This window comes from Dama dama, chromosome 11, assembly GCF_033118175.1.
Source record: "Dama dama isolate Ldn47 chromosome 11, ASM3311817v1, whole genome shotgun sequence".
Classification (NCBI taxonomy): Eukaryota; Metazoa; Chordata; class Mammalia; order Artiodactyla; family Cervidae; genus Dama; species Dama dama.
This window is the reverse complement of record NC_083691.1, coordinates 31412171-31424411: the sequence shown is the minus strand read 5'-3', so window position 1 is coordinate 31424411 and position 12241 is coordinate 31412171. Positions and strand designations below refer to the sequence as shown.

The 12241-nt window shown below is 39.1% G+C and overlaps 1 protein-coding gene across 3 annotated transcripts in view; it reads left to right on the top strand.

The window, feature by feature from the left end:
- The window catches only part of DNAJC27 (DnaJ heat shock protein family (Hsp40) member C27), a 52583-nt gene that overhangs the window by 12521 nt on the left and 27821 nt on the right, over positions 1–12241 (top strand). For 2 of the 3 annotated variants that reach the window (XR_009694659.1, XM_061154938.1), the window contains exons 3-5: positions 169–238; positions 9273–9437; positions 10044–10166. Coding sequence is in view for 1 of the 3 variants with exons in the window: in XM_061154938.1 (XP_061010921.1) it covers positions 169–238; positions 9273–9437; positions 10044–10166 (358 nt within the window). In the remaining 2 variants the exon portion in view is untranslated. Of the gene's footprint in view, positions 1–168; positions 239–9272; positions 9438–10043; positions 10167–11223; positions 11342–12241 lie in introns of all 3 variants that reach the window. The other variant, XR_009694660.1, reaches the window with a different exon arrangement.

Here is a 12241-nt window from a genome sequence, read left to right as displayed (position 1 = left end):
CTGAACTGTCGTGGTAAGATGAAGCTAAATGGGGGTGCTTGTTCTAAAAAAGCCTCTTTTAAATTTCATATGCATAACCTTTTGAAATTCATAAGCAACATAAATGATATTACCATGAGTAGAGAAGCCATGACCCTCTTTGGGATTGTTTTCATTTGAACATTTCAGGGTACAAGTCAGAGACAGAGAGATCAAAGTTAACATCTTTGATATGGCTGGACATCCCTTCTTCTACGAGGTAAGAAAGCCTTTTTGAGTAAAACCTATATCCAGTATTGTCAATGGGTTGAAGGAATGCTCCTGAATTATCAAAACAACCAATATTCAAGTCATGTGTAAAAATAGGTAAATTTAGCCTGTGTTTGTGTCTTAACTTAATGGACATCTGTTGGTCTTTTGTACTGTCTCCTTAAATAGTGGTAGGAAATTTTGTTGCTAATCTTTCAAACACTTAGATAAGACATTTTGACCTTCAAAAGACTGTTGCTTTTCACTTTGTGCCTTAGCCTAGAATGTGAAAAGATACTTACATTCATCCTGAGACTTAGGAATTCAGAAGTGAACCCTTCATAGCGGGATTCTAGAGGGATTTTCTAGGGCACTCCTCAGTCGTGTGTTCTCTCTCCCCAGAAATTAAAGCAGCTTCACTTCATTTACTTTCATCTGCTTATCTGTCCTCAGTAGTCTCAAAGTGAATCTCATGGCCATTCTCTTTTGTGTTTCCTTCCTTGTGTTTTTCTTTTTCCATAAGGAGTCTCTTTACTCTTTCTAGTTTGGCCATTTCATTTCTGCTTTTCTCTTTATTATTTCCTTCCTTCTGCTTGCTATGGATTTATTCTGCTCTTCTTCTTCTGTGTTTTTGAGGTGGGAGCGTAGATTATTGATTTGAGATGTTCATCTTTTCTAATGTATGAATTTAGTATTATAAATTCTCCTGTCAGTACTGCGTAGCTGTATCCCACAAATTTTGGTATGTTGTATTTTCATTTTCATTTGTACACTTCTTTTCAAAATTTCCCTTGAGATTTTCTGTTTGATCTATGGATTATTTAGAAGTATGTTGTTTAGTTTCCAAATGTTTAGAAATTCCTGTTATCTTTCTGTTAACTGATTTCTAGTTTGATTTCAGAGAACATACTGTAATCAGAGAACATACTGTATGATTTCAGATCTTTAAAATTTATTGAGGTTTTTTTCCATGGCTCAGGATGTGGCCTGTCTTGGTAAATGTTCTGTGGGCACTTAAGAAGAATGTGTATTCTGCTATTGATGGACAAAATGTTCTATAAATATTCATTAGATCCTTTTGGTCAATTGTGTTGATGAATTCTTTTATATCCTTGCTCTTTTTCTGTTTAGTTGTTCTGTTAGTTGCTAAAAGAGGGGTTTTGAAGTTTCTAGCTGTAACTGTGGATTTGTCTATTTCTCTTTTCAGTTTTTGCTTCACATATTTGCAGCTGTCTTGCTTGGTGCATATACATTTAGGATTGCTTTGTCTTTATTATATAATTTTGTTATTGTATACTATCTGCCTGTGTCTCTGATAATTTTCTTCCTAATGTCTATTTTATCTGATATTAATATAGACATTTCTGCTTTCTTTTGATTAATATTTGCATGATACATCTTTTTCTATCTTTGCACTTTCAGTCTGCTTGTATCTTTATATTTGAAGTGACTTTCTTAGAGGACAATACATAGTTCAGTCTTTTTTTTTTTAAGTATTATGCCAATTTTTGTCCTTTAGCCCACTTATTTTTCTGTAATTATTGATATGTTAGGGCTTAAGCCTACTATTTTATTTTTTGTTTTCTATTTTTCATTTCTATTTTCTTTTTCCTGTCTTCCTGTGGGTTACTTGAATGCTTTCTGAATTCTATTTTGATTTGTCTATAGTGTTTTTGAGTAAATCTTTCTGCATAGCTTTATTGGTGGACACTCTACTTATTACACTACATGTTATCACAGTCTACTGTTATTACTTTAACAATTTTAGTGGGGTGTAGAAACTATTCCTCCTTTTATGTCCCTTTATCCTCTCCCATTTATAATCATCTTAAATATTTTGTCTACATACAAGAGAACCACATTAGTGTTTAATTTTTGGTTAACTGTCAAACATAATTTAGAGAATGAGAGACAAGGAAAGCGTATTGTATTCACTCATATTTTTGCTTGCCCTATTTTTTCATCTTTCATTGTGTTCCTATTGCAGGAAGGGGAGGGCCCTTCCAGGGCCAAAAAGGGGGCTCTTGTCTAACACTCAGAAAAGAATTGACTGAGGAGACACACGTGCTGACACAAAGCAAGAGACTTTACTGGGAAGGGGTGCCTGGGCGGAGAGTGGTAGGGTAAGGGAACTCGGGAGGACTGCTCTGCCGCATGGCTTGCAGTCTTGGATTTTATGGTGATGGGATTAGTTTCCAGGTTTTCTTTAGCCAGTCTTTCTGATTCAGGGTCCTTCCTGGTGGTGCATGCATTGTTCAGCCAGAATGGATGCCAGCGAGAAGGATTCTGGGAGGTGGTAGAACACTTGTTGTCTCCTTTTGACCTTTCCCAAATTCTCCCAGTAGGTGGTGGCTTGTTAGTTGCGCGTTCCTTACTAGGACCTCCTGTTGTGAAATAACTCACACAGATGGTTATTATGGTGCTTTCGGTTAGTGTGCCTCCCCTAACATTCCAAGGCTGCAGCTTTCATCCTTTCTGTTTAGAGGACTCCTTGAGCCATTCTTTTAGTGTAAGTCTGGTGGCAACAGAGTCTCTTAGTTTTCCTTGATTGAGAATGTTTTGGTTTCCCCTTTGGTCTTGAAGAATTTTTTTTTTTTTATTGCAGGTACGGGATTCTGGGTTGATATTGTTACCAGACCAAACTTGGGTACACTTGCCCTTGCACAGTAAATTCAATTCAACTGACAATGGGTTACGGTGAAGGAAAGTACAGTGTTTATTGTAGGGTGCCAAGCAAGTAGTTGGGAACTACTAAAACACAGAACAAAACCCCAAATTCCTAAAGGGTTTTTTGTCAAAGCTTTTTTAAAGGTGAGGGAGGGAGGGTCGTAGGGTATGACATCAGCTGTTGCACAATTCTCTGATTGGTTGATGGTGAAGTAACAGGGCAGAGGTTGGCATTCTCTTTCCTTAGGCCCCAGTAGGTCTGGGGGTGCTTCTTGCTCTTGGTCATTAAGTAGTTCATTTCTTCCACTGGTGGTGGTTTTAGCATCTGTAAAACAGCTCAGAAAGTGTGCATCAGATACTATTATCTAGGTATTTAAAAGAGGAGCTATAGCAGAGGATATGGGGGAGGAGTCTGTCCTGAAAACTGCTCCATGGGGTCCTGCTCAGTTATAATTTTTCTTCTTTCTTCTTTTTCAGCATTTGAAAAACAGTGCTTCTTTCCTCTGGCCTCATGGTTTCTGATGAGAAATCTGCTGTCATTTGAAATATCTTTTCCCCCCACTTTACTTTTTTAACATCATCACTACTTTTTTAATATAAGATCAGGTCCACTTCATCTTAAACTTAGAAATTTCTACTGTAAAATTGTTTCAACTCTGCATTAAGAAAGCAGCAGTGTTTTAAGCATTGTATTTCGTGGGAAAAATAGTACATATCACAGAAAACGTCCTACTTTGCTGTTTTCTCTAATTTCTCTTGAACTGTGTAAAGGTTATTTCATGTTATATGAGAATCATTTCTCCTCATATTATTTTCCTTTTCTTTACTTATATTTCCTTATCATTTGTTGTTTTCATGCCAGCTCTTGTACTCACTGAGCCTCTTAGCCCCAGTAATTTCAACGCTCTCAGGGAAGAATGGGGTTTCTGACCGAGAGATTTATTGGGAAGGTTAACTTAATTACCAATAGGTTCAGAGAGGTGTCCTTTTCTTTTTTCTCTTCTAACTGCTTTCATGATTTTTTCCTTTTTTAGTTTTTAGAGGTTTAATTATGATATCTATTGGCATGGATTTCTTTGAGTTTTTCCTGTTTGGGGTTTTCTCAGCTGCTTATATCTGTAGGCTTACATCTCTTGACAAATTTGGGAAGTTTTCAGCTATTATTTCTTTAGTACTTTTTCAGCCCTATCATATTTATCCTCTCCTTCGTGGACTCTGATCTTGTTATAGCTTCACTGGTTCCTGAGGCTCTGCTCTTTTCCTTTTTTGTTTCTTTTTTCTTTTCTTTCTTTCTTTTTTTTAAAGTTTATTTCCTCTCTGTTGTTCAGGTTAGGTAATTTTTATTATCTTGCCTTCTGTTTCATTGATTCTTTCCACCATCTCCTCCATACACAACTCCTGAACTTTTTATTTCAGTCATTCTTTTCTTTCAGTAATTTTTCTAAAATTTCCACTGTGCCTTTGCTTGAGTAGGTGCAGGTAGATAGTGTTTTCCTGAGGTGTCAGTCTGGAGGAGAGTGGTTATCCTGTAAAGTCTTTCCTGGTCTTTCACTAAAGAGAGGAGCCTTTTGTTAGGCTTTTATTGGTCTGTACTCATTGGTATTTCCAAGTTGTACTTCTGCAGCTCTAAATTTTGCATACATGAGGAAAAGAAAACCAAGGAAACTCACCTCTGTGTCATTCCTCAGGTCCCAAGGTCCCTTGCTTGTCTGCCTTCTTCTCTCTACTTTCCAGAGTCTTCTTATGTATGTTTTATATATATACATAGTGTCCAGGAATTTTACTTGTGCTTCGTGGAAATAATAGAGGAAAGTACATCTACTTCATCTTCCCAGAGGAAACGTAACTTAGTGGCTGTTTAATCTTCCATCTTGTGACACCCAGATATTTAGATAAAATGAATTCCTTTTGATTGTGAAGCCTTATAATGGTTATATCAGTTTCACAAGTATAGAATATTGTCAGTGAAAAAGGCATGGAGGCTCTCAGTGACCAGAAGTTTGACATAGATTCTGACTACCAGAAATGCTAACATTAATCTTCAGTTCAGTTCAGTTGCTCAGTCATGTCCGATTTTTTGCGACTACATGAATCGCAGCACGCCAGGCCTCCCTGTCCATCACCAACTCCCGGAGTTTACTCAAACTCATGTCCGTTGAGTCAGTGATGCCATCCAGCCATCTCATCCTCTGTCGTTAATCTTAATCTTAGGTTACACCAAAGTTATGTAAATGGAGAGTTAGGAGATGCCTGAGAATCAATGTGGTCCAGATTTCTGTCATTGTAGGATTTCTTTCCGTAGCATTCCTGATTGATGGCCATCATTCATTTACCAGATAGCAGCATGCCAGTTTCTATGCTGCAGACTGGGAATACACAACCCCTGTTTTCACGACACATAAAGAAGTCAGAGAAGACACATGTTAAACAAAGGACAGAATGCTTGGGAGGACTTAATACCCACACCTAGCTTATCTGGAAAGTCAGGAAATCCTGTTGAAGGAAGCAGTATTTAAACTGAGTGTTGATGGAGAAGTAAGAGTTATGTAGGTTGGTGGGAATCCAGGGACAATATAATTCATGGGACAGTTTTGAGAGGTGCAGACTGTAAGAGTTTGAAGAGTGATTTTCTTTAATGATGGGGTCTCACCCCTTCACAAGTTAATCCTTTAGAGTTAAAAACTCCATATTAACAACTTCTCTGTTGTGAAGGCTGCCTTCCTTTGACTTTTGCCACTGATTCTCGCCTTGTTTTTGAAGCAACATAGACTGAGTCTGTGCTTCTACAAGAGACATCCTAATATTTGTTAATTTGCTTCTTTCAAGGTAAACTATTTATTATTATTATTAACATTATTCATTTAAACATTTTTTTAAATATTAAAAACATATTTTATCCATCCTTTGTGGATAACCTCTGGTGAGCTGATAGGGAGCTGAGAACTGAACACCACCTTCCAAATATTGTCTGACTAGTGAAGAAGACTAAGTCTTCTATTACTTTCTGTCATTAGACTCTAGAATCTTACAAATGCAACTCACGATTTCAATAGCTTTTTTTTAGCAGCTCACAGAAATAGAAGTATAATTAACAGAAGCGCCTTAAAATCATCACTTCTGAAGTACCTTTTCTCCAAAATAGCCTTGATCTCACCTTTTTTGTCAAATGTTTGCTGTCTGTAGCTCAAACCCTCTTTTTTAACAAAGCCAAAGCCATCATCTTTCTAAGCCCTCAACTGACCAGCATACCTCTTTGCTCAGCACATACCTAGTGAAGCACCCACATTCATCCTTGGGGTCCCAGGCTTCCTCATATCCTTAGCACCTGTTCTGTGTTGAAGCTTCCATTGTCACCAGTCCAACCCACCAGGTTAACTCAAAGGGCCTGCTGAGAAAATATGGTCCCTAAGTGTGTCTGATAGTGATCTCAGTGCAAAATGTCAGAGAGGGGACTCCCGCCCAAGAGAAAGGTGGCCTGTGTCTTGCCATGAGTCTTGCTTCCCCTCGGGCACACAACTGAATCCTGGGGTTTATTGGAATGAGTTAGTGGGTCTATAATAACTTTTTGAGGCCTGAGTGATATTAAACTAACAGCTTTCTCTAACCTACAAGCTTGGAAAGTGTGCCATCTCTGCTTTAAAGTTCAATAATCCCAGTTCCCATAGTATCCTATTTAATTAAACTGTGGATTAAGTCTGCCAGGACTCACAGTAGATGCTCTTTGGGGAGATAAGAATAATAGGATTCTAGGGCACCATTGAGGCATCCATTTGGACCTAAGGATACTCAGCTTTGAGGTAATAAAGTCACTCACTCAAGGTAACATAGGTAGATACTTGCTGAACCCAGAATTGAGTTTGAATCCTTTGAAAGAGAAATCCATTGAGCTTTTTAAATTCTCTTTTTATACACAAATCTCACTTTGGACAGCGTGATCTGCATCTTGCAATTTTCTTTTCCTCTTTGGCCTCTACTTCTGTTCTTTACTATAGCACATTCAGCCATTTGATTAAACAAATATGTGTCAAATATTTATACCTGCTAGGCCCAGGGACTGACACAAAGGTGATGTGTGCCTTCACACCACTTATAGTCTAGTGGGGAGGATAGCTAGCTATGCCACTAACTATGAAACTAGACAGGTAGTGACGTGAGTGCTCTTAGAAGTACAAAATGCTGTGGTATTCCAGGGGATATAGAGATTGCATTCTGTTTTGCAGGTGGAGGGGACCAGATGGTGAGGAAGGGAGAAGAAAAAGCTACATGAAAGATACAGCATTATAGCTTGACCTTGGAAAGTGGAAGATGAAGAGGTGTCTATTTCCAGGTGGAATTAGGAGGGCATAGGGCAGGTTTGGGGAATGAGATTATCCAGTTTGAAGTACAGGAGATAGGTTGGGGGGATAAGGTTGAAAAGTGGGTGGAGGACTGTTCAGAAAGTGTTAATGTCAATTATAAGGGTTTGAACTTTGGAGAGTGTGCACTAGAGAAACAGGAAAGAATTTTTGAGCCAGGGCTTTAAAAAAGATACATATGCACAGTATATAGTGTTGCTAGGGAGATTGCTTAGAAGACTTGAGCAGTCGTGCAATCAAGAGATAATATTGGCAACGAAAATGGAACGGAAGTGATAGTGCAGGAAGCATGGTGGAGGCGGCTTCTGCAGAATTGTTTGAGCAGAGGGACAGGAGAGCAGCAGAGGCTAGCACCAGGCTGTCAACCCCAGTGACTCAGAGAAGGGTGTGCGGCTTTCATCACTAGAAGTTCAAGAGAAGGAAAAGTTTAGGAAGGAATGAGGTGGAGGGCTTCCTGTTATACAGATTGAATGAGGTTCCAATAGGACATTTAGCTGGGAGTCTAGAGCTACTTGGAAATGCAGGAAGCACAGAGGAAAGGACTCGTCTTGGAGGTTCTCACAGCTGAAACTGTGCAAGTGGTTGACTTTGCTGAGTTGGGAAGGATGACAAAGAAAGGGCGAGGGCCCAGAACAGGGTTGGGGAACTGTGGCAGCACACTGCAGTGGGAGCAGTGGAGTGAAGAGGAGTCGGTGGAAGAGAGATAAGTTAAAGAGCCTGGAGAATGTGATGTGGGAGCCAGGCAACAGGATTCCGGACAGAAGGGAAAGCCCCACTGTAGCTGCTGCAAGAGGGCTGAGGACCCTGAGTACTGAGGAGAAAGGATGCCTTCCTGGTCTGCATCATGTTAAATTCACTGATTTTGTTGGGTTGGATTTTAGGGGATAGCTTCCTATGTTTCTGTAAGTTAAGAGGCACTTACATCCTTAGTCCAGGTGTCTCTCCATGCTCAGAAACCTGTAGATACTTCATGCCAGATGTGTGAGAGAGGTCTTCATTCTTACCACATATTCAGCAAAGGTCTCAGTACTTACCAGATTTTTCTGAAGAGAACACATAATACATGGCTTCTGTCAAGATTCTTACTGGAATTTTGGCCTGAAATCCCCAGTCTGTCAGTGTGACTCCTCATCCACCTAACCTGTCGTGTTAGGCCTCTCCCACTTCACGCCTTGCACTTCCTGCTCCCTCTTCCCAGAACTGAAGATACGCCCCAGAGGCGAGTTGCCATGGCTGATAAGAACCTCAGAGAATGAATGCAAGGAAGGAAGGGAGAAGGTGCTGATACACACTGTTTCCCAGGCACCGTTTAGGAGCTCTGCCTTCATGATCTCATTTACTCCTCATAATAACCCTGTGAAGTAAGTAGTATTATCCCCATTTTACAGATGAGGAACCTGAGACTCAGAGAGGTTAAGGGACTTCCCCAAGATCACACAACTAGTAAGTAAGCGTGAACCCAGATCTGATTCCAGGGCTCGTGCTGTTTTCCACTGCATATTACACAGACACTCAGAGTTCAGAGTTCCAGGGTTGCTGGTGAGACCCAGGATTCCTAGGGAGGTTCTGTCCAGCCTCCTGGGAAAAGCCAGCTTTTAGGTGTGATATGTAAATGGCTACACCTTGGTGCTGAGACTGGTGTCATTTTTGCCTTAAGTTCTTTTTAATTGTTCACTCACCTTCCTAGTTCTTCCTAAGAAGAACTTCATTTAATTTGTGTTCTTCTTAAGGCCTACTGATAACAATTAAAGATTGATTGCCTCTGGGGAGTAGAACTGGAGGTGAGGATGGACAGGGTAGAAGGCTGTTAGATCCATTACGAGTCCTTCTGTTCGAATAGACTTTTTTTTTTAAAATCATGTTATTTTGATTTTATAAAAAGCCCTCCAAAGACCAGTAGTACAATTAGTAAACAGTATGAATACACACAAGAACACACTTTGCTAAGTTAGTGACTGCGAGATATACTTTTATAAAATCACAGTATCTACATGTTGTGCATCTGTTTTTTTTTACGTGAAGGTCCGTAATGAGTTTTACAAGGACACACAGGGTGTGATACTGGTCTATGATGTTGGGCAGAAGGATTCCTTTGATGCCCTTGATGCATGGCTGGCAGAAATGAAGCAAGATCTTGGACCTCATGGAAACATGGAAAATATTGTATTTGCAGTGTGTGCCAACAAGGTAACTGTTTTGGAAATGAAATGCTCAACTTTCTAGGTTCATTATGGGAAGAGTGCAGCTCTGAGTTTTGGGGAATAAATAAGAAGAAAAAAAATTATGTAATCTGTAATGTTAAGAATCAGCAGGTTTTCAAAATATATGTTCCTAAAAACAAAAACAATTGAAAAACAAAACCTGGCATGTTATCCATTTTTTTCTGGTGCCATGTTTGGGGATGGATATTGGTGAGGGAGCAGGAGAGGTGGAGCCTAGTAGTCAGACTCTGACCTGATTGGAGGAGGGGGCAGAAGCTAGGTGCAACATGGACTGTGGAAAAGTGGGAAAGCAGACCATGTGTGGCAAATGTGATAAAGCCAACTTCCACAGAGACGAGCAGCAGCAGCTTTCTCAGGAGAAAGTTCTGGTAGCAGGCATTTGCCACAGAAAATCAGTCCATATTCAGTGCTAGTAATTTTTTGGTCCTGGTAATTTTATATACTGGTGCTGGGGTTTGCTTAAGAATAGTTTTTGCCTCAGCAGAGGGTTGACAGAGACCTCACTGGGACTATTCTAGAGGGACAAGGTTGGAATCTTCTCTTCCCTGCTGCCTCCAACTCTCAATTTCAGATTGACTGTACTAAGCACCGCTGTGTTGATGAAAGTGAAGGACGTCTTTGGGCTGAAAGCAAAGGGTTCCTGTACTTTGAAACTTCGGCTCAAACTGGAGAAGGAATCAATGAGATGTTCCAGGTAACCTAGCATTTTATTTGTTTTAGAGTTTTGGTGTCTGACCATACCAAATTTTAGCTTAATGATGAGGAGGAGAAAGTAATAGAAGTTTCTTATTAGAATAAGCTGTTTCTTTTCAGAAGCAGGTAAGAAAGAGAGAATGGGAGAGAGGGTGAGAATGAGTGTGTGTGTGAGAGAGAGAGGGAGATTTGCCTGCTGTCTCTTTTAGACCAGAATTATTTACTTATCAGAATTATTGAGGAAATTCTTCAACATACAAATTGCTGGGCTCTAGGTCCACTGGAAACGTAACATTTTATTGGAGCTGAGGAATCTCGATTTTGAAAAACCTCTCTAGGTGATTCCTCTGATCATCAAGTTTAATAACACTTATTATATACTTAAATGGGAGAAAGATTTTCTTTAAAACCACCTTTGGTTACATTTATATGCATAATCAAATGAAAGTATTACTTTGGCAAAATAGCCTTGCCATAGCTAATATAATCTTATTTTGTAGCCCTTGGGGGTACAGTTAGAGACCAGGAGACTATCATTGCAGAATCAGTGAGTCATATGTAAAAGTTCCATCTCCTGAATAGATGGTTACTTTTTAGAACTTGGGCTTCCCTTGTGACTCAGCTGGTGAAGAATCTGCCTGCAGTGCGGAGACCTGGGTTTGATCCCTGGGTTGGGAAGATCCCCTGGAGAAAGGAAAGGCTACCCACTCCAGTATTCTAGCCTAGAGAATTCCATGGACTGTGTAGCCATGGGGTCGCAAAGAGTCGGACACAACTGAGCAAATTTCACTCACTTTTAGAACTTAATCATCTTGAATCATTTTAAGGGGAGCCTAAACAACAAATTAGAGTCAACTCTTAATTCTAGTTTCATTTGGAAGTAATTGGTGGCATGAATAATGCATTTTTGCTTATGAATATATCTGATATTTTAGGAATTTTTAGCATTTCAAATAATGTAGCTATACTATAAAGAGTTGTTCTTAATTACCGAGTGGGATTTCATTTAATCTCTTGTACTGAATCTCCTTCTCACAAGATGTCATCCCTCCTACTAGAAGACAGGTTTCATCCTTGGCTGACAGACTGAATTTGGCATCAGTAGCTTCTATTTCAAGACCAAACATGGTTGATGTTGGTTTGCCACGTTTCTAGTCTTTGAGTACATAGACCTATGTGAGTATGTACCAATATGTGTAGAGTAATGATACTTAACCATTTGAATAGTACTTTACAATTCTGGAGAAGTTTACCTGTTTCATCTCATTTTAGACTCTTAACAATGTGTGGCAGGTATCATTCTCATTTCAGATATAAGACATTCAAGAGTAGTAGTGATTTGTCCAAGAGGTATAAGTAACTGTCTCAATGTCTTTCAGCACTTAACTCTTATTTTTTTTTTTTTTTAGCACTTAACTCTTAAATGTCTTTCAGCACTTTAAAGATATTTGAGTTTTCCTATAGTCTTTGAGACTATTTTTTGTTTTCATTTTTCCTCTGTCTTTTAGATTGCATGATCTCTATTGATCTGATTTCAGTCTGTTAAATCTACCAAGTGAAGTTTTCAATTCACTGCTTTCCAGTTCTAGAATTTGCATTTGGTTCTTTTGTACAGTTCCGTTTTCTGCTGCGATTCTCTCTTTACTCATTTTGAACATATTTTTCTTTATCTCTTTGAAATATATAATAGCTGCTTTACAATTTGTTCAATATCTGAACCGTTTTGGGTTCAGTTTCTATGGGCTACTTTTTTCCTGACTATAGATCACATTATTGTTTCTTTGTATGAGTAGTGACTTTTTATTTAACATCAGACATTGTAGATAATACACTGTAGAGACTCAGTTTGTTTATTTTCCTCAGAGGAATGTTGATTTTTGGTTCAGCAGGCAGTTCAGTTACTGACAGATTACACTGAATTTGTGTAGGCTTCACTCTTTTGCTTTAATAGTAAGGCTCAGAAGGAAGCCCAAAGTGTGTTCAAAACTCTTCTAATCTAATTTAGCAGGACTCAGCCTCCAAATTCTGTCCCTCTTGCGGATCTTGTCAATTCGTGGTTTTAGGTTTTGTTAGGCT